Source organism: Condylura cristata, unplaced genomic scaffold, assembly GCF_000260355.1.
Source record: "Condylura cristata isolate star-nosed mole 26May11 unplaced genomic scaffold, ConCri1.0 scaffold00011, whole genome shotgun sequence".
Taxonomy (NCBI): Eukaryota; Metazoa; Chordata; class Mammalia; order Eulipotyphla; family Talpidae; genus Condylura; species Condylura cristata.
In genome coordinates, this window is record NW_004567112.1 from 46,372,440 (window position 1) to 46,395,484 (window position 23,045).

The window sequence follows — 23,045 nt, forward strand, 5'->3', positions numbered from 1 at the left end:
TCCCCCTCGGGTCTCTCACTTACATCTGTTTCAACCAGTCCAGGCCCAAGAAACAAGAGCCTCCTCTTCACATGTCTCCCTCTGCTCCTTGTGCCTGCCTCAGGTCTCCTACTGGCTCTCCATCCTGCTTCCTTCCTCTTCAGTCTCCTCTCCAGATTATTCTCCTCCCTACTTACCTCCACCTTGAGTGGAGCATGAAACCTGGAACCTCCCCTTTTCCTGGGGTCTGCTCTGTTACAGTCTGCAGCACCTGTGGGTCACCTCCCTGGCCATAGATTGAGCTTGTGCACAGCCAGTGGCTGTGGACAGCTTCATAGTACTGAGATTTAACCCCTTGCACCACGAGGGAGGTCCTATTGTATTTTTAAAATCAGCTTGAAGTTTGGTTTGGGATTCAATATAGTATGTGCATACAATAAGGAAATGTTCATCTTTGAGTACTTAGAATTTGTTACAGATTTATAATTGTGTCTTTGCTTATGGCATTTTCAGTTATGATAATATATTTTTCATTCTAAATCCTGAACAACAAGCCTTAATTTCACTGAAAATGGCTGCTGGTGAGTCATCTGTTCATTTGATATGATTTTGGTTTCAGTTTATTTTTGGTTAATAATAATGTACAGAAGAGATTTATAAAGCTATTTCATAATCTTTGAGACAACTTAGACTTTATAAAAGTCTTTTGTATTCTGGTGGCAGGGGTGGGGGGGATTTGCAGCCTACCTAAACAATTTTTTTAGATATATTTAAGGCAAATATAAGTTTATTTCAAACATGTTTGTAGAATTTGCTTGGCTACTTCTTAGTTTGAATGATTTTTGTTCTATCAGTAGTTAAGGATCTCTGGGCTTACGGGAAGATTTAAAAATTACTCTTTGTGTTAGGACAATTTAAAATCATGCCTTAATTTTATATTGAAGCTGCTACAAATCATGAAACTGGAGCTTATTTCCAATAGTCTAGTGTCAGTCTACCTAATCTTCCTTTTAGGATTTTTGTTAACCATCAGCTACAGCTTTAAAATAGGCAAGTGGATTCAGGGTATTGGTTCAAGCCTTGCTGGGGCAAAATTGCTTGAATTTACATGACATCTGTTTAACAAAGAAACAGTCTCTGACTTTTGCTGAGGCAAACTGTCTGGTTATTAGTTTCTGAAGATCCATGCTCTTCTCCTTGCTCATCTTAACTCTCCTGTCATGGCTTGAGATACCTCCCTTTGTTTCTCTTTATACTGGCAGTTTTTCTGTTTGAAGAGTTCTGTTTTAAAACTCCCAACTATGCGCCTAAATTGCATGTCACCTGTGAGATGTCAGCACAAAACAGTCAACAAAGCTCTTTGTTTCAGTTCTCTCTTTTGGACATGATGAAAACTGTGAATATTTGGCAGAGTTAGGTTGCAGGATGGCTTGATATTTTCCAAATGAGTTAGTGTAGCCTGGGGACCTTACTTGATTTCTGGAAATGACAGCTTTACTATCAGACTTTCCTCAGAGTCTAGTTCTTGAGAGGAAAAAGCCTCTTAAAAATTAGAGTTCTTATATGTTTTAGTTTTAGTTTAATTTGTATTGATGGTATGAGACTATCTGTTCAAATAGGAATATTTTTCTGTAAATAAATGTGAGCCTTCCTTACCTTTTCTTAGATTAGCATTCTGTGACCAATACTGTTTGGTATTGGTTAAGAGGTTTCTCAGCATTATATTGCTTCCTTTGTCATTTTAATGTATCCCAGGACAGAAGCATAGTGTTTAAAAAAAGAAGGGCGGGGAGGCCTTTCAAATAAAAATGGCAGCTATTGAAAAAAGATTGTAGGACAACACAGCTGCTATTGAAAAAAGGTAGCCTTTTGCTGGTAGTTTAAAAGGTTTTAAGGACAGAGTAATTTATCTGTTTAAACTTACTGTTTATAACCTATTTGAGGACAAGGATAATATCTTAACTACATATTTCTTCTACCTCTAATCTACTCCCTACACTGGGAAGACACATAACCAGTGTTTGGGTATTAGGTGAAGATACACCTGTTTCGTTGTTATTTTCTCTTAAATGATATTTGTTCATAGGAGTCTTCTGTCTCTGAAATACCAGCGAGGAGCTCTCTATCTATTCCTCTTAGTTCTTTTAATTATGGCTTGGTCTTGTAGAACCTGAGTTTTAATGAGCTAGCTAAAAATAGACTTGTCACTGTAAGCACCTCCTCACATCTGCTTTCTTTCCTGTGGGAGCCCCTGTGAAGTTGACCAGCTTCTTTTGGAAGTTGCACATCAAAAGCAGTTGGAGTAAGAACAACATCTGTTTAGTTAACATTTCCAGTGAGATTGGGCGCATTCAGGGTGGTGTGGCTATATATTCCAGTGTTACTGTTAAAGCAGTGGAAATTGTGTCAAATGTGGAGAGGGCTAGATGTGACCATTTTTGAGGCCAGTCAAGCCCAGCCAAGCTTTTCCATTGGCCATTCACTGCACCTGTTGCAGGTCTGGACAGAGACTTAGCCTCCCTTGGCATATATGCATGGCTTGTTTCCTATGTTTAATCATTTGGTTTTTCCAAATGTCACTGTTTCAATGGGCACTACTAGTAGGTGGAGGAGTCTGAAGTCAACCACCTTAGGTTTGCTGGACGTCCGGTGAGAGAGCCTGGGTTTGGGTTGAGAGCAGGATGTGAGTGCCATGCTCTGCTACTTTCTAGGTGCATTTACCTTTCTCCTGAAACCTATTATGTCACATAAAATGGAAGTGATCCTGCCTGCCTAACACATGTGAGGAATTTGGTAAGCAGTATCTGCATCAAGAAATGATTTTGAAAGTAAAATTGGGATAAATCTTGTACCCCAAAATAAAACTATATGTACTTCAATGTTTTCAGTAGATTTTATTTAACCTCCCCTTGGTTCTGAAAATACTGGATCCTGAGGTTGTCTTTCTCTTTAAACCAACTGCATCAACAGAAGCCCTCAACTAAGGGTTAGAAATAATGGGTAGTTTTTAATGTGAGCCCCAGGTGTCCTGTGTCCACTGGACAGACTATTTTTGATTGCGAAGGTTACAGTACATTAAAAAACTTTTTGTCTTGCGTTGGCACCATAACCTTATCTTTTAATTGCTTAAAAGAATGGCCCCTTGGTATTTTAGGAAAGATGTAGGAGGCATGATATACAATGTCATTATAGAAAAATAACTGTACTGATTTTTGCCAAACCATGCCTACTAGTACATTGGAAAATAACATTCAGAATAATTCACTAAGTATGACTTGAATGGTAACATTTGTTTTGCTATACACATTATGTAAATTTGAGTAAACTAATTCATTTAATAAAAACTGACAGCCCTCCCTAGTCGCTCAAGTGTGAGTTTGATCCCTACACCAGATATGATCCATACCGTGCAGCAGATCTCTCCTTGTCTCGTCCCTCAGCATTGTACTTAGTCTGCCTGTTCTACTCCCCCCTCTGTCTCTGGAGAATTCTCTCACCACCCCTGTGCCTCTGGCCTGCACCCCAGTTCTGTAGGAATAAATAAATGATGAATAAATGAATAAATTTGTTTTAAAAACTGACAGTAGGAAAATTTTTTAAAATTTGTTAATTGTGACTCCCCTAGAATAAGGCTTAAAAAGTACCCAAGAGCAGTTGAAGTTTTCTTCCTTGTCTTTTTTCCTAGCCTCCCAGTTTCTCCCTACAGAGATAAACACTTACATTTTTAAAAATTGAAATCTGTATTTAATTATGGTTTGAATTCGTATGTATTTCCTCTATCATTCCTTAGCCTCTGGCTAAAAAAAAAGATCAATTGCCTGTGAACTTGCACTGTAAGTTTCCATTATAAGTTTTAGGAACAATGTTATTATAGGTATACTTCTGGATAAATAAACAAAAAATGAGTACGTAACTTCTGGGATGATGTCTTTTAAGTCAATGTTGTCTCTTATTTGGCCTTTTGAGCCAGTATTCCTATGGCTTTTGAATGTCTTAATTTTCACATCTGTGTTTTTTCATTTTCCAGTTGCAGCATGAAAAAGCCGAACTAGAGCAGCATCTCGAACAGGAGCAGGAATTTCAGGTCAACAAACTGATGAAGAAAATTAAAAAACTGGAGAATGATACGATTTCTAAGCAGCTAACATTAGAGCAAGTAAGAATCTGTAGCTTTCCCTATATATTTATCAATGTGTTACTTCTAAGATTTAAGATGCCCCAAGGAATATGAATAAAAATTTTTTTCATCTTTTTCTTCCTGCAGTGGGACTTCATTTCCAAAGTGAGCATTGACAGGTCTACATTGCACCTGCTCGCTCTCACACTTCTTTTTTACTCATAATCAATCATGTTTCAGGAAATATGTTGTGTTAATACTGATAAATGGGCAGATGTTAGGCTTCTTTTGCATAGGGGCAAGAATGTGTTTTTTACCCCACAGTATGGTTTCTGTGAAAGTTCCCGAGACTCCTACTGTCGATCTAGAACTTTTCTTTCAGGGATTCAAGTAATTGCTATTTTTATTCTTTAAATTGTTAGCAACAGCATTTACAACCTGTCTTTTCTCAGCTAAGTTTTGAGACTGATGTAAAGTCATATGTTTGTGTATCCTGGATCAGCCACTAACGAGTGGTATGACATAGAACTAACTTTATTAACTTGTAGGCCCAGGTTTTCCAAGTGTAAACGAAGATGAACAAACTAAAATCTGCAATAGCAAACTTTTTAAAGACATGAGTTTTTCAAAAGGTGGAAATAATCTTTTGTTTTCCTTGTTATTTGATCATAATTCTTGAGTTTGGGAGTCCAGTCTGGTCTCTTTATGCCTTTGATCACAGAACCATGAGTAACATTTATTAGTCTACCATAGTTGGTATGTTAGACAGAAATACCTGTTATCCCTGACCAAGGTTTTTCCTAGTACATCTATCGAACTCTTGTATCCTGAAATATTCTTTTCCATGAGATAAACTATAAGTGTTGATCATTGTGTACTGCTACCTAATTTCCATATAAACCCCATTATTGATTAAGATCATTTAGCTTTTTGGATTCAGATTGCCATTTTAGTAGTTTTGATTTATTCCAACTTTGGGATCTTTCTCTGCGTATCAGTCCATGCTGAAAGGTTCTTAAATCCATCCTTAGAACCACTTAGTTCCATCATTATACCTGAGAATGAAGTCTGATTGGAATGTTAGGTTTGAGTGGGAGCCAGGGTTCATTTTAAACTGAACTAACAGACTTTCAATTTACATGCGAATTTTGTATATACCTATGTCAGTGAAAACAACAGTTGGTATTGTGAGAATTTCATTAATTATGATTTTAAAGTTGAAGACAGTTAATAATTTCAACAACTCTTGTATTTTTTCAGTCTCCTAAGGAAACTTTGGACTGAGACTGTGACCCTCAGGGTTTCGCTCCAGCCACAAGGTGGAGGTAGTGGCCTAGCATTGAAGCGAGAAGGGCAGAGTGACCCAATAGTCCCTGGGAGAGAGGATGAATTTCTGTTGATTTTAACTTTAGGCGCTGAAGACTTTTCTTACAGTGAGGTCCAGGAATACATCTTCTGTACTAAGTTAATGACTTAGTATACTTTTAAGCTTGTTTCAAATTCAGTAGTAAAAAAATGGATTTCCACAATGGAATATGCATTGCTAAACCCATCATTAAAAATAACCCTTAGTTTAGGATACCAAGTTTCTATTTTAATTAAAATGGATAAATTTAACATCATAAAAATTTCCCTCTTGGTTTAGGTATGACCAGAATGATGAAGTGTTTGGGATTTGACTTTGTATTATATCTAGCTACAAGTCTTTTGGTTAGTGTTACGAGGAAATGTCATGGTTTTCCTCCAGTAGAAGTAAATTTGTTTCCATGGATGTGATCTAACCCTCTCTTGCTGTTATTTCTTGGAATTATCATCTGTGTTGTATACTGTGTGCATAGCCTGTATTATAGAATATATCTTTTGCCACAGGTGATGATCAGAAAGGCAAAGGCATGCTAAGCATTTTAATGATTGTTTTCCTTTTCTGTCTGAGAATACGCATGTCTTTTAGTTCATAGGCTGTTTGGAGGCAATTATGCAATATGTCTAATGCCTACTGCTGCTTTGTTAGGAGAGTTTAAATGTGGATTTGGACAAGTGACTGGTCATATATCTTTTGGAAGACTTTCCAGTGTAGTTAGTGTAGTTTACATAGCCTGGGCACTGGACTTGAAAGGAACCAGATATAAACCTATTTCTTCTGCTTAATATTTTAGTTCACTTTTTTTTTTTTTTTTTGGTGGCAGCTTTGCTGGTATAGCATTTACATACCATACAAATCACCCATTTAACGTGTAATATTTAGTAGGTGTTATATAGGCAGACTTGTGTAACCAACACTGGTCACCACTGCTGCTGAGGGGAGCAGCAGGAGGGTCAGGAGAGGTCTGCCGTGCCATATAGTCACCTCCCAGGGCAAGAATTGAACTCATGTTCAAGTGGCTTTAGCTTCTTAGTGCTGTGCTTTAACCCACTATGCCACCAGGGAGGGCCAACAGCAAGAACATTTTTAAGTTGAAAACTTATGTCTGTATAAAGATTGTTTTCTGCCAACTAAGAAGACATTGTCTGGAGGAGAATAAATAGCATTAAAAAGCAACATTAGGGCTCTCTCTGGTGGTGTAGCAGATTAAAGCACAGCACTAAGAAGCTAAAGCCACTTCAGTTTGAGTTGGATCCCATTCCCGGAGGTGACCCACATGGCGAGGCAGACTTCTCTTGGCCCACCCACTGCTCCCCTCAGTAGTGTACTTAAATCAGTCTGCCTGTTCTACACCGCACTCTGTCTCTGATGAGTCCTCTCACCACCCCTGCACCTCTGGCCTATACCCCAGTTCCGTGTGCACAAATATCTTTTTCTTAAAAAGGCAAAATTAGCTTATTTATTAATAGAGAAGATCAGCTCAGCAAATAGGAGGGCCTTTTATGAATTTGGCCACAAAAATTATCTCGGGGGGGGGTGGAAGGGGCAAATAACAGCTCTAGACAGGTGAACTAGATACTTAACCATTAAGAAGTGTATTAGAAAACTTGTGGAATGAGATAGTGGAGACTTAGTCATATAATTCAGCTATCTCATTTGATAGACAGGATTGCCTACTATGATCCAATCTTTTCTCCTATAGGCCCAAAGTAGCTTTCTCAGTTATTTCTGGAATTTGAGGTACATCATCTGATGTGTCCTTTTCTTCCCAAAGCACAGAAACCCACTTCTAACGTATGAAATGGGACTTTCATTCATTAGCATCCAGGTGTAATAGCACTGCTTTGGACCACATAGTTTAGGGAGACTTGATGCAGCTTTCAGCTTTTCCCTACCATCTGATAAACTGTGCCACCTGAAGCAAGCTGTTTACCTCCTATGAAATAGCTGTAATATCCAGTTCTAGGTTTGTTGGTGAGGTTTATGTTCTATGCTGCCTCTCTTCTCACCTCGCGCCTTTGGAAGTTCTTTTGTTCGTCTGATGCAGAATTGTTCCACTGTGGACCACATGGCACAAAATAAGTTTACATGGATATTTTTATAGCTATATTATTTGCCTAGAAATTCACTAGGCCATGATTTATATAAGATCAAGGAACTGTAATTTGGGGAGCAGAAGTTCAGGCTGAACCCAAGTGTTTTTTGTTTTTTTTTTTCCCTGCAGCAGCTTTCTCTGCCCACATTTTAAAATGGCTCCACTTTAGTTTTTAATGCCTGGGACAAGTTTCATCAAACAATGTACATCCTTTGTGCTGATTTTCTATTCAGTCCTCTTTAATTTTTAGCAAAATGTAGGTCATAACCAATTGAATTAATTTCACAACCCAGTAATAACTTGTGATCTGCAGTTTGGAAAGTATGCTCTGATGTGCCCAGTGCTTTCCTGCCCCTAGAGCTACATGGATAAGATCTTCTTCCACATGGGCCCATTGTCTACTTTCCCTTCCCATCCCTGTTCAAATCTTACCTGCTTTCCTCTGCCAGAGGTCTGTGATAAAAAGTATTTGCAAACTGTTTAGTCCTTCTCTTAATTTCACCTGATACACACACACAGTTAACAAGTGAGAAAATGCTTTCTTCTCTGTAAATTCCCTAAAAGGTAAAGGAGGCAGGGACAGTGTTGACATTACCGTGTCTCCCTGGTGACTCGCTTCTAGTAGCTCTCCAAAACCCAGCTGCTGCCCTTAATATTGAAAGTTTCCTTCTAATTTCTATGGTACTTTGCCCTCCCCATTTTCCAGAAAAGTGGACTTACATATTTTTGAGTCTTAAATGTCTTCTCATTGTGATCTTTTGACTTCACTGCCCATGTTGTAATTGATGCTCTTGGTGACATACATCTTATAGTAACGTAAAACAAATCTCTTAGGTGCTTGCTTGCTATTTGTTACACTTTGCTGGGAAAGAGGACTAATGGTAGTTTCCTGTCTCAAGGAGCTGCTGGGCCTGTGGACAGTGGTGAGGGTGCTCTGCAGTGCTGCAATGGGAGGAGAGCAGTGTTAATATCACAGCATTAACTCCCCACCCCCACCCCTCACCCCCCATCCTGCTAAGAAGGGCCGGAAACTCTTTGGCCCCTGATGCCCTGAGATTGGAGCAGAGGAAAAGACATAATGTGGGAGACAGGCCAGCCTTGAGCAAAGCAGGAATGAGAGAAGAAACAGATATGAGAGAGAAGATGGGCAATAAAAGGTAGACACAGGTACTCCATGGAGTACTGCTGCAGAGAACAGAGAAAAAAGCATGTGAAGTGGAACCCCTCCCCAGTTAACAAGCACGGAAAGAGAAGTGGTTTCTGCCCTTTGCCTGTGGTGTCTCTGAGGGCGTGGCTTAGCTTTATAATGAGTTGCAAAAGGAGGCCATGCAGCTGTGCCAGATCATGATGTCCACGGCAATAGTGGACACCCACTGGTTACCCTCAGCCATGAGACAACATCCAGGGTGACACCTACTCATCTCACAGGATGGGATTTATAAGAGTGAATTTCAGTCCTCAAGCTGAGATTTGACTTTTTTTTTTTAATCCAAATTAAGTATGGAAACACTCTATTTTCATTTCTACGAGGAAGAAAAAGTTTTAGGTTTCCAGCTCGTAGGACAGTGGTTCTTACTGAGGATGTGTGATAGCCTTTCTGCCTCTAACTGTCTAGAAGGGGATTGGTGCAAAATTACAAACCAAACTGATATCACACCCAGTTCTCATACAGTGGCGATGCTACTTAATTGCACTAGCTACAAGACTATTAAACAGATCATCTTTGTGATATACAAAAGCAGTGAATTGAGTGGTTAATGTCTCATGTACAGGCTTGCATTCTTGGGTGATTGTTTTTTGTGGTGTTTTTGTTTTGTGTGGAATAAGGTATTTCTGAAATGCATAGGAAATGTGGCGAGCCCAGGCCATGCCAATTCCATTCATGCAAACAGCTGCCCTTGCAGAGCCTGGCAGTAGGAGGACTCTGTTGTGATCGCTCTGGCTGGCACCTGTTAGTTTTTCTGTTATTTTGAAAGTACAATGAACAGCCGTGTTTTGAGCATTGTGTTAAGAAGAGGAAGTTTGAATGATAGCTTCATACCTACTTTGAAGTTTGGTAACAAATACAAAGTTCAAAATATGGAAACTTAGAACCTTTTATATCAAACACTGAATTGTAACAGTAAGCCATTGCTTTCTAGAAAATGTGGAAAACAAAGAATAACAAATTTTTTTTTAAATTCTTAGGCTCACCCCCCCCAAATGACTGTTATTGATAATTTTTCTTTCTTCATTTTTTAAGAAGGTAGTGTATTATAATTTGATGACTTGATTATTTTTTAATAAACCATGCCATGTTGTCTCCATATTAATGCAAGCTGCATTGGACCACAACCAGACATAATCATTGTAAACACTACAGATAGCTTGGTGGGAACTTGTGCTAGAGAATGTTTGGGTCACTTGAGAATTTTGGTCACAAGCATCCTCCCTACTGCTTAATTGGGAGAGATGGAGAAAAGCCTCATGGTAGCCAAAAGTGGGCAATTTGGGGCATTGGAAGTAGGTAAACTGGGGGTAGCATGCAGGACGCAAAAGAAACTTCAGTGAATTCTCTCTTCAGTTGAGTTAACCTATTTTGCTCTCCAGGAGCCTTCAGAATATTATCCAACCAACTGAGAAGTCCCAGCTCCAGATCCATGAAAGCAGTCTGCTCTGTCAGCACAAATAAGTTTCTATGCAGGCGGGGGGTAATAAAAGATGAAAATATCCCCCAGAATCCCTTGCTTGAACCCATTTCTATTTAGAACGGAAATTTACTGTATTCCTTCTTGACAGGCATCAGGTAATACTTATCACAGAGATCAATTTGTACAGATGTTACTTGACAGATGGGAAAGTTTCAAAATTTATTTTCTATGTTGAGAAAGAGGCATCTCATGATCCAACTACATGCATTTTGTGCCATGCATTGGAGAGTTTACCTGTTAAGCTGAAGAGCATAATTTCCTGCAGTACGGTGAGCTTGTACTGCCGTTACCAGGTCTTTGTTTTTAAAGTGCTTGAAATCTGTTACTTTATGATTAGAACAAGAATTTGGTTGTTGACTTAAACATTCTCAGCTGAACATACATAGAAGATGAATGAAAAGCCAAGTAAATTCAACTTCTTGTGTCAGGAAATGGGACAGATGAGGTAATAACTAGAATGAAATGAATTATCAAAAACCTCCATTTTGGGTAAAGATTACCAAAGCCTCTCTTTCATGTTATTTTCTTAAACTATATTTTAGGTACACTATTGGTAGCCACTTATGTGATCATGTGTCTGCAACATGGAACTACATATTTGCAGAAATACACATACATAAATTTGTGTGTATACACTACCTACATCTATCCGTATATACATACAACATCTGATTTCTCGCTTGTACTACTTTTGCTGCAGCCAAAAGATGTATACCTACTATTTGAAATAGGCTTTCCATCAGTGGTAATCATTGGTAGGAGAGTCCCGTATGCAAATTGGGTAATACTGAGTTCATAGCAAAATGAAAAAAAACTAAAATCTGGAAATCATAAAGGTGAGTAATTTTATGTGTCTCTGTTTCAAAAAAGATCTTCATTTCTCAGCATCACTAAACAAAAGCAAAATTTATTGATGTAAACTATGAAATAGTACCCATTTAACATATTAATACTTCCGTGAAGTTATATCCATTTCACAGAACAAATACAATTTTTATAGGAATACAATTTTGGAAGAAGAAAAAGGTGTAAACTACAATATAGAAGGCTAGCGCTGGGATGTCAGGAAAATTCTCTGCTTTTCAGATAGCTAAAGCATCACTGTCGTTATCCTTCTGAGAGTTTAATTGAGTCATTCTGTTTTTATGTGTAAATTAATATCCTAAGTGCATTGGTATACTGTACTATAGTGATAGAGTACATAAGAAGGTGTTTATAAGATTATATATATATATATCTTAATTTGTTTTATTAGAATAATAAATATCCTTTTCAAAAAATGTGTGGAGGAGAAAATGGGATAATTATCGCCAGTAACTGCATTCACCTATGGGGTAACCAGGTTTCTCTTGTTATGTGGTTCTTTATGATTTTTTTGGCTTCTCTTTCCCATTTTTTGCTCTTATCAGTTTATTGCTGATGATGCATGTAGGTAAATTTCTTTTCAACTAATATTTGATCTCCTAAACTTGAAAGTGACCATACAGAGCCCTTTTGCTTGTTGTTGAAAAATTTCCATGGGCTCTTTCTTCCTCTGCATTGCATGAGCCATGGTGATGACCTAGAACTTGTTTTTCATTCTGAATCTAGCAGCAGCTTGATTAATCAAATAGGTTCCTTGAGACTCTGTGATCTACGAACACCTGTCTTTACTCATCTGTAACACAAATTGGCTGCTTGATTTCTTTAGGAAAAAAAGTATTTTCCAGAGGCAGTCATCAGATATCTTCCAGTTGAGAGTTGCCGGAGCTGAGCAAAATTCCACTGATTGCCTGAATGGATGCCAGCAGAGGCAGTATTCAAGTTCTGTTTTACTTGTCTTTGTTCTAATTTGTGAAGGTTTTAACAGTGTGTGCTGTTCTCAGCTCCTCGGTTGCACACGACATATTTTAATACACCCCTCGTGAATCCTACTAAGTCGCTTTCTGTGAATATATCCATGTATACATGTAACCTTAATAAATTCACACATACTGACAGAGTAGGATACAGTGAAGTAAGATCTTATATTGCCGGTACTTTTGTGGTAGAAACAAAACTGCCTTAGTCTTTTTGGGCTGCTATAGGAAATAGAACAGTCTGGGTGGCTAACAAACAACAAAAATTTATTTATCACCATTCCAGAGGCAGGAGTTCAGGAGCGGGGTGCCAGTATGATGGGTTCTGGTGAGGACCATCTTCCAGGTTGCAGCCTGCTGTCTTCTTAATAATTTTTCTGATTGTGGTTCAGTCTTTTTCTGAATATTGTGCTTTTGCTTTTCCCAGGTGATTCTGATATACCTCCAGGGTCACCACATGTATGTCCATGATATTACAAAATTAATTGTTTAAGAAATTAGGTTGTACTATTAGTGACCTTCAAATAATCTCTAACCTGGAAGATTTTGGGTGATGGTTATATTAATTCCCAACATCTACTTGTGTTCCTAGGATCTTGATTTCTCTTTGCAAAAACAAAAAAGATCTCGTCGACCATGAATCTGCTTATTGTAGGTCTTAGAATACTGTTAATATATTTTTTTCTAAGCATCACATATCTCTGTACATCTTCATTTTAAGTACTTTTTATGATACAGTGTAGCAAACCTTGAGTCTGTGTTCTGTTTATAAGGCATCCTTTATTTTATGGACTTCTTCCACCCGACCTCATTTTCTTGGGCTAGATATAAAGATGTAATGGTTTATCAAGTCTTTCAAAATTTAACTTAGATATTTGGGATTTTAAAAATATTTTTCCAGAGAAATAACAGTAATAGAATAAAACATTTCAAAGTAGATTATAAAGAACTACTAAAATCTTTCAAAATTCTATAGTTGAGCCTGGTAAAGTTCTTAGCGAGGCTTTTTTGCCAAACATCCTATTTTCCCAACTCTGTCCCTTTCTCAGTATCATCTAATTCTCTTTAAATGGGAAAAAGTTACAGTGAGAAAGACATGGAGGACTTTGGGGAGCCATACCTCTGCTGCCCTCACCATTTTTGCCTGGTGGGTTGGATGTTGGGTAGAGGTGATCTACTAAGAAGACACTGTGAGGGTGACTGAATTCAAAGGCGCCAGCTATATTTTTATATACTAAGTTTATCAGTTGATGAAGTTCTGTATTTAATTTGGGATCATAAGCGCTTTTTTTGGTCTAATGTTAACCTAAAATGAGAAGGAGCCCTACTGCAGAAGAGTACAGAACTTGGCAGTTCATTGAACAAACTTAAATTACAAAGTAGGCTTTCAAATGAATATTCTACACATCAGCTATAATCCTTCGGTGCTGGATACTCAGAGAATAAGCCATTGAGTTAGCTTGTGAATTTGATATTTGGCTTTGGATGAGTAGGTTGCATGAACACTGAACTGAAAGTGATCAGGATAAAATTTTTCAGCTAAAAGAGAGATTTAAAGGTAGAATGTATATGATTATAGTTGATAAACTGGTATTATGTAATTAAAATGTGCTGAGTTGACCTTAAATGTGCATATCTATCACTAATATGTCATATTTTATATATGTGAGGCTAACTGAGCTAATTAACCAGAAGAGTTGAATCCTTTATAATGTGCGTGCACATATATACAAACATATATAATCATCATGCACACTTAGTTTTTATTTGTTAATCATACCACAATGAAACTGAAATTAAATATAAAACACAAAAGAATGAAATGATCGAGTATCATTAGGGAGGTGATGAGGGAGTATTATGTAGAGACCAGCATAATGAAAACAATGTGTCGCTGGACTGATGTTTTCATTCAAACAAGAATAACAGCTTATTACCTTGGAAACTTAATTATCATCATCATATGCTTTCCTTTAATTTCTTTGCCTTTTAATATTACTGAGAGCTCCCCAGGAATACTAAAAAGGTGAGATTTTTAAAACTGGAAAAAAAAAACAAAAGACAGGCAGCCTGTTTTTTCTAAGGCTAAAGATAGCAGCACTAGTCTATGTAATGAAGTAGCTAGGAATCTAAGCTGCTGAGCTGGGATTTCCAGTATTGTCTGCTTTGTGGATCAATCAGAGTAAATTGTGAAGTTAATTCACATTTCACTTCCAGCAAATGGGCAGTAAATTGATAGCTGATAGCTCAACCAACTGGTGCCCCCCCCCCCAAAAAAAAACACTGAGATACATGTTTATATTTTTTAAGATTTATTTCTATTTATTTATACAAGAAGTAGGGTACAGGCCAGAGGTGTGGGACATGAGAGGATTTGCCAAAGACAGACAAGGGGGGCAGAACAGGCTGATCTACTAAAAAACACTGCTCCGGGGACCAGGGAGGACCAGATTCATGTATTCAAACTGTCTTCTGCCGTCTGCAGGCTCAGAGACAAAGCAGTCCTTACTCTAGCTCCCAAATACTGTAAGCAAAGGAGGCAGGCTCATAATGTACCTTGATTCCTGTTTTCCCTTCTAGATCCTCTGTACTAGCTGGTTGGACAGTACCTATCTTTAGGCCACATGGTGATGAACATCCCTTTTTATCCTGGGTTATCTCCTAGCCTGTTGTTATCATATTCCACACCTGTGATTTCTTCAGTTCTGAAATGAAAGGGCAGATTTAAATGATTTCTCTTGCCAATTCTGCCTCTGAAATTCTGAGACTGAACTAGCTTAGCTTGCAAATAGCTGCCGTGTGGACAGTGGTGAGAGTAATAGAATGGGTATCCCTAAAAGGGACCTCAGCCATCTACTAGACCAAATTTTTCATTTCATAGATGAGAATGTTGAGGCCTACATTAGCCGAATACCTGCTCAAAACCATATACTTAACAGGTTACGCATACAGAATGACAACTTAGACGTGATTTTGTTTTTTGGAGTTATTGATTAGCATATGCATGATTAAAATTCAAAGTAATTGGGCATAAGTTTCTCCAGTAGATGTCTTTACTATAAAGTGCTGCCTTGCTTGAGTTTTCACTTGCATACCAATGACCCCCTATAAGGAATGAAACTGTTTTCTTAAGTAAAATTTCAGAACTAGATGCCCTTAAAGTATCAGTGCCAGAAAATTGCCACCTTTTTTTTTCTTTTCAGTTTTTGCAAAGTAAGGGGGTCCTCGTGGTTCAATCAAAAAAATCAAATTAACAAAGTTTAAGTGGATTCTCATTCTCAGTAAAACTTTTTCCTTCCTTTAGTTGAGACGAGAGAAGATTGACCTTGAAAATACTTTGGAACAAGAACAAGAAGCACTAGTTAATCGTCTCTGGAAGAGGATGGACAAACTTGAAGCTGAAAAGCGGTTTGTTTAGTCTTGTTGTTCAGTGAGGGTAGGGGGGTAGGTGGGGGAGGGGTGTAATGAAACATTTTAGTCCCTTGGTTGATGCTTGTCATCTTAACTTGGAAAATGAAAAATGTTGAACACCTTTGAACTACTGCCAGTCATCTCATTTCCCCCCATTTTTTTACTGTCTCGGAAGACTTTGTTCTCCTTTGGTGTGAAAAGAATGATGGAATTCACCATTGAATTATTCAGAAAGATGGTTGTAGACTCAAATATACCCTTTCTGAACTGGCATTCTCATTTGTTTTCTCACAGGCTTAGGATGTGTACTATGTGCATCTCTAGAAGGCACTTTATCAGGAAGACTAAGATTTTATTAGGAAAATTATCTGTTTGGAAACTTAGTGTAAAGAAAACTGGTCTGTGTTTTAAGTTAGGATTCTTTGAGTTCAATAAATGTGCATGGATGTGAAATGTCATTCAGCAGCAAACATACTTGAATTCCTTTGTACCGATACTGCCGCACTGCATACTTCTGGGTGGGAGGGACAGGGTTTGAAGAATGGCAGAGGTTCTCTATGCAAGATATGTATGAACATATAGAAGGAAGTTTCTGGAAAGTGTTTATGAATCTATTTCACCAGGATCATGTTTGTTAATCAAAACTTTTTCCATAAGTAGTTAGTTTGGATGAATGTCCCATAAACTGAATTCATCTCTAGGTAGGTCAGCCAAGACATACCACAGGCTTTAAGAAAAATGAAAACTAGAAAGATGTCTACAAGGATATATTTAAACTGTAGTAGAATTAGCTCTGTTTTGCATCATTGTAGTGATACTAATTTGTCATTATAGTGGCACTAATAAACTGAATGTCGTAATGTAAGGGTCACTGCAATACATACCAGTTTTCTTAATAAGCAAATCTGAAGGTGAGTCACAATTTGCACTTTATCAAAGTTAAAGGTAAAAAGTAAAAAAAAAAAGGCAAGTCAAATCACTCAGTTATTCCTATAAAAGGAGTTACAAAGCTATGTTGTCAGTCTGTTGAGAACTCACTTGGAGGTTTTATATGTTAGAACCAAATTGTTGCACCGAGTAATATGTCATTTTATAGGTCAAAAGTTGTCAAATGGATTTTTATGCAACTCAAACCAAAAATAATTAGAGAAGGTGGTATCCACAATATTGAAATGATTAACCCTGTAATTTAGGTTTGTTTTTTGATTTTTTTATCATTGCTGTGGCTGGAAGCAGAGGGCCTGCTGCAGTTTGTCATGCCCTCAATATTTTCTTCAGAAGAAAATTTTAGAGAAGTTGAGTCTCTTCCCATAATGCCATCCTCCAAGAGATTCATAGTATATAGCACTTAAGTTTTAACCCAAAGCACTGAGAGTGTAAAATTCCTTTAATATGTCCTCAGGGCAACATGTTGAACATTTGACAGAAGGTAATTTTGAGAGCTTACTGTATATCAGGCATCATAATCAGAAGCAAATGTTAGTAATATTTTAGTAATGCTTAATTATTAGTGGATAAGAAAAGAAAAAGTAAGGTACCCTTTGGCCCGAATACCAGGAAAAGGCAACTAGAAGCCAGTGTAAATGAGCAGAAGGAGCTTGTTATTAAAACAAACCCTCTAGCTAGTATGTTGTTTGGTCTTTTGAAGGCAAACTTTTTTATTGTTGAAATTTTTTCTTTTTAATGAAGAATCCTGCAGGAGAAATTAGACCAGCCAGTTTCTGCTCCCCCATCACCTAGAGACATCTCCATGGAGATCGACTCTCCAGAAAACATGATGCGCCACATCAGGTTTTTAAAGAATGAGGTGGAGAGGCTGAAGAAGCAACTGAGAGCCGCTCAGTTACAGCGTACGTAGCTTTTGGTCTTCTGGCCATGGAATTAATACATTTACCAACTGCAGGGTTTCAATAGAATATACAGTTGAATTTCCATGAATCAAATTAATACTGAATTTAGTTGCCAGTACATGTTTATGTAAGTATCTAGAATCCTGGAATACATTGTTTTTAAAGTATTATTTTAAATCCTATTTTATAGCCAGGCAGAGCAAATAGTTTAGAAGACAAGCTATTGATTTAATTTCAGGAGGAAATTAATTTCTGAGCACTGTATGTCAGTAATGTGTTTGCTGGGCCTTTCTATTCTTTTGGGATGATCAAATTCATTCACATATTTAAATCAGAGTTTAAATATGTAAAAATTATGCAGGGAATATTTAATTTTCCTTTTCAATTCTGATTTCCCGCCACCCAGTTTTCACAATTATCTATTTTTAATGTTTTTTGTATGTTTGTGAGTGTGTATATGTATAAGCTTCTCTTCTATAATCAGCACATGAACATACTCTTGTGGGTTTTTTTCCTATGTTCACTTAATATAGTTTGTCATTTCTTTTCCTGTCAATACACACAGTTTCCTTACTCTTTTTTTTTTTTATTCAGTTATATTGTTGTATACCGTAATATATTTAACTAGTCCCAAACCCAGTGGCCCTTTTGGTTGCGATGTTGCAATCACAATCAACTCTCTGTACGTACCTGCACGTACCTGTGCAAAAACACTTTCAGGATAAATTCTAGGAAATGTCTTTGGTAAGTAAAGTACAAGGCATTTAAAAATTTCACTGTTTCTGTTTTCCTCTCAAATTCATTATGAGTTCTAATCCAGTACCATACCTCAGATGATGCATCAAGATCATCCTTTAATGAAATATAGAATTTAGTTTCCTGTGGCCGATATAACAGTTGATCATTAATTTAGTAGCCTGAAACTATACAAATTAAAAATCTGGAGGTCTGACATCGTTCTGGGCCCTCCCTGGTGGCACAGTGGGTTAAAGCACAGCACTAAGAAGCTAAAGCCACTTCAGCATGACTTTTAGCCCCTTCCCAGAGGTGACCACATGGCGCAGCAGACCTCTCCTGAGGTGCGCGCTGCTCCCCTCAGTAGTGTATTTCATCAGTCAGCCTGTTCTACTCCCCACTGTGTCTCTGGTGAATCACCGCCCCTGTACCTCTCGCCTATATCCCTGCTCTGTATGCATAAATAAATAAATATTTTTTTCAAAAAATCAAGGTGTCAGCAGGGTTGGTTCCTTGTGAAAATCTCTAAGAGGAGAATCTCCTTGCTACTGCTTCTAGAGGCTGCCTGTGTTCTTTGGTTCCTGGCCCCATCCTTACATGGCTGCCATCCCACTTCTGCCGTACCTTTTTTCACATACCTTTTTACTCAGATTATATTAAACCCACTCAGCTAATCCAGGATAAGTGTCCCATCTCAGGCTCTATAACTTGAACACATCTGTAAAATCCTTTTTGCCATATAAAATCACATATTACAGGTTTTAGGTACTAGGATACAACCCTTTTCAGGCAGCCATTGTTCCATCTAACCCCATGCCTATTTCTGGGCTTAATGGCAGAGTCTGGCCCCCTATAGTTTTTAACATAGATAATTCTGATGTGTATGCTGGTTGAGAACCTCTACACATATCCCATGAATACAGATTACAGAATTCTTAAATACTAGTTTTTCCAAGATTTTTGAGTTTTTGCCAAGCTTCTATCCTTTTAGTCCCTTTCTGAACTCCTTCAGTGCCTTATCTTTCTTATGTCTACTTGCCTTTTTGTGCCTCAGACCAAAAAAAAATTAAACTTGGGAAAAAATTTTATTCTCAATACTGTATTTTTTGGTCTTGAAACACTACTCATACCAACAAAGGCATCCGTAAGTGTTATTACGATTCATTGCAGACAGAGAAAATTGAATTGACACTGTAGATGGCACATGAACCTCTTTCCCCAGTGATTCTCAATTCCAGTTGAACATTAAAATACCTTGGAGAATTGTTAATTACCAGAGAATAACACTCATTCTCAGGGATGCTGGTTTAATATTTTTGGGAAACTGGGAGTATCTGAGTATTGGTGTAACTTGAAGAGGAATACATAATGTGTAGGCCACCGTTGTATCGTCTGGGAACTGCCTCTTTGAGTGTGGCAGGCACACTTAGTTGATGCCATCTTTATTTCAAGGTAGTTGAAGATGGCACTAAATACTATTTCAAGGGTGGGAAAACATTAGCTTGAGCCCCCAACTGGTAGATCCTAATCCTAGGGAGGTTTGTGAAGAACAGAAAGTGCGTGACTCACACAAGTAAATCCAGTTTCTTAAACCAGGTGTGCAGAGGGCACCCAGGGGATGAGCTGGTACCAGCCAGCTGTGTCTGGTCTCTGTGCCTCTGGCTTTTGGTTTAATTTTGCAGCTGTCACTGACATTCTTGTTTATGGCTCATTGTTTAAGGATCACCTCTCCAATTTTCAAGATGCTAAAAGATTGCAATTTCATTTGAAAGATGATACTCACTCTTAAAACTATTGTTCCTAAAGCCTCACGACTCTAAATTCTTTGAAGTTTTCCTGTTTATTAAAAAGACAAGCAACTTGGTCTAATAGCCACTCTTCTCTCCCAGAAACAATAAATACTCCAGGGAGCCAAAATCTAGTACTTCCTGTAGAGCTAGTGAAAAATTCTGCACACTTGCATATTTGGGATAAAATAATTTAAATCATTTATATTAAAAATGTACTTTGTAAATATTTTCCCAGCACGCCTTCAATTAAAGAGATTTTTGCATCTGGATTAGACAGCAGGGTTTCTGGTTATATTGAAAACAACTGAAGGATTTAGTGTATTGTACACATAATGGTGTATTTAATAATGTTGGTATTTTTTATTTGAATTTCTACAATAAGGTTTTTTGAGTTCTTTGTATTTGCTATAATGGTATTGGCTTAGAAATCATGTAATACTCATCATCAAAAGTCATTTCCTAAATTCCAGACCTTCATTAAATTGCTTAAATATGAAAGTAATTTGAGAGATTGGGAGTTTTGAAATGAAACCAGTTTAGGAGAGGCAAGTGGTCATGAGACCTTCTGTGCATCCCTGTTTTCTTAAATTTGAACCTGGCTAATAAGAAGGGGCAGTCGCCTGCCAAACAGTGTCTCAGACATGGTCAAGACCACTCTGGAGTTAACATTATTTTTCAGAAAAAGGCAGTAGGTAGAGGTTTTATGTTTTCTGAGTTCTTTGAGACAGGGTAAAAGACAGAAGCGGGACAGGAGTAGGGTAAACATTATTGAGTTTTTTTGGCTACTTAGTAACAGCAGCGTCTGAAGTAAACCAGAAAGGGAGTGGGTTGTCATTTTTACCATTTACTGAATGGTTCTTGAGTATACCAGGAACTCCCCATAGAGGAACCTCAAGCTACAGAAATTGCTGTAGCTCCAGAAAATGCAGCACCAGGAGTCTCTAAAACACTTAAAGTGTCAGTTCTGGAGGATTCCTATTCCTGAGGGGAGAGGATATATTTGGCTTGCCTGGATCAGCATTTAGACCCTATGCTAGTCGGGTCTAACCTGGGACTCCAAAAGACAGACCAGAGGGTATTTGTCTTAAGGAAGATGTCATCCCAAGAACCTAACTACATACAAGTCATTACTTGCTGTTTGGCTTAAAAAAAAAAAAATCAGGGAGACCATCACAGACACAACAAAAATTAGGTTTTTTAAAGTTTTAATCTAAAGTTATTTACTGTCTAGGTTTCTGTTTAATTTTATTATAATTTATCTATGGTGTCTTGGTTCACTGGCCCCCAGCCTATCCCCACTGCGGGACATCGAATGTGTGCTAGCTCTGTGACAGGCACGCGCTCATAGGTGACTCCCACACTTGGTCTGGAGTTGAGGGAGAGCAGAAAATCATTCTCCATGGGTTCCCCTACTCTCTCAGCTCCAGCACAGTAGAGAGAGCTCCAGTAGCTACTAAGGGAAACTCAGTTTCCGTTGTACATAAAGCACTGTAAAAAGCAAGTAAGTGAGACAAAGATGCCTAGCATTCCAGTAATTCTCTTTATATTTTTTCTCTAAATGGAAATGGTTGGCCAACTCTGATACTTGGGGTGAACTGTCAATCCAGATCTCGTGTGTGGGAATGAGAACTGCTAACCCTCTGTCTATGGCATAGTTGTATTCTCAAGATTTGAATGTGACCAGGGAAGACAGTTTGATTGAGAAGTCTTGCTTTTCAGATTCAGAGAAAATGGCCCAGTATCTGGAGGAGGAACGGCACATGAGGGAAGAGAACTTAAGACTGCAGAGGAAGTTGCAGAGGGAAATGGAAAGAAGAGAAGCCCTCTGTCGGCAGCTGTCTGAGAGCGAGTCCAGCCTGGAAATGGATGATGAAAGGTGAGTATGTGTCTAATGAGCCTAGTTAAATACACAGAGAAAGAAAACAACTCAGACTCCGAGAGGCCTCCTTTCCTGTTCGATGTGGAAGGAGGTGGCTTCAACATTTATTTACTGGGATGCTGAATGCCACCACATCAAAGTAGATGCTTAGGATGGGAAAATGAAGACGACTGGCTATTTTCCTTAAGCCACAAAAGAAGAAAAATTGCCTTTCCAAAATTATTTAGAGGGAAAGTGAGTTGGGGTTAGGAGTAGTGAGGCAGAATTTACGATTGTCTTGAATTAGTCTAATCCTGTGTTACTACTTAAAACCAGGGACCATATTTATTTAAGTTATAGGTCAAGTTATAGTAGTACAGCCTGAGAAAACAAATGCACACAGAGATTAAAGAATTAGCAGGAAAGAGGAAGAGGCTAGTGGCGGTCAGAGGCCTTGTGATTTTTTAACTGTTTTACAGATACTTTTTAAAAATAAAATTAATATAGTGCCCTTATCTGCTCAATCCTGGGTGTTACTCAAGTCCACTTGTTACCCCACTGAGAAGTGGACTGAAGTAAGTCATCCTGTACTAAGCTAGAGGAAATGGCATTTCTCTCACTCATTTTCTTCTCCCTCCTCACCTCTCTCTACTTGGGATTGACCTGATAAGATAAATAATGTAAATTGAAAACATGTTGAATCAGCAAAGAAACCCATCAATTGGGTAATCAGTTTTTGTCTGAACCAGACCATTTCTTTTAAAGAAATTTCTCTATTCTGGATTAGGGATAATTTAGCCTCAGATAATTTAGTGTGAGAGGTGAGATCCTATGAGAGGTGAGAGCAAGCTTCTTTGGGGACTCTACCAAATAGCACCAGGCAGCTAGTATCTGACCAGGGTCTGCTAATGACTAATGAGTAGTACTGGCTGGTGATGCCAAAATATGTTGCTTAAAAACATGCAGGCAGTATCAGCAAATGGCACTCTTTCTATTCTTGTTAGACCCCTGGAGCTAACAAGATTTATGAACCATTTGCTGTGGACAATGGCATTATCTTTTCAAGAAAAATGTGAGATTTTTTTTTAGAATGGAAGTCTATTTTTACAACTGAAACGTATGAAAAGAGAGCAGTGGGTCATCTATTTAAAATATCTGTATGTTTCTGAATAGAATAAAGGTTATTCTTATATTTGTATTCTAGAACTATCCTTAGCTCTGAATTTCACTGATCTATTTCTGATAGTATGATTGTTCTTCTGTGGTTTCTGACAGAAAATCCGTGTCCTTATCTGAAAATCATTTGATTAAGAAGAGAG

The 23,045-nt window shown here is 38.0% G+C and overlaps 1 protein-coding gene across 1 annotated transcript in view; it reads left to right on the forward strand.

The window, feature by feature from the left end:
* Positions 1-23,045, forward strand: part of CCDC6 (coiled-coil domain containing 6) — a 102,431-nt gene that overhangs the window by 59,270 nt on the left and 20,116 nt on the right. Inside the window, exons 3-6 of the mRNA XM_004680872.1 lie at positions 4,007-4,135; positions 15,387-15,490; positions 17,183-17,343; positions 21,588-21,744. Of these exons, the coding sequence (XP_004680929.1) occupies positions 4,007-4,135; positions 15,387-15,490; positions 17,183-17,343; positions 21,588-21,744 (551 nt within the window). The remainder of the gene's footprint in view (positions 1-4,006; positions 4,136-15,386; positions 15,491-17,182; positions 17,344-21,587; positions 21,745-23,045) is intronic.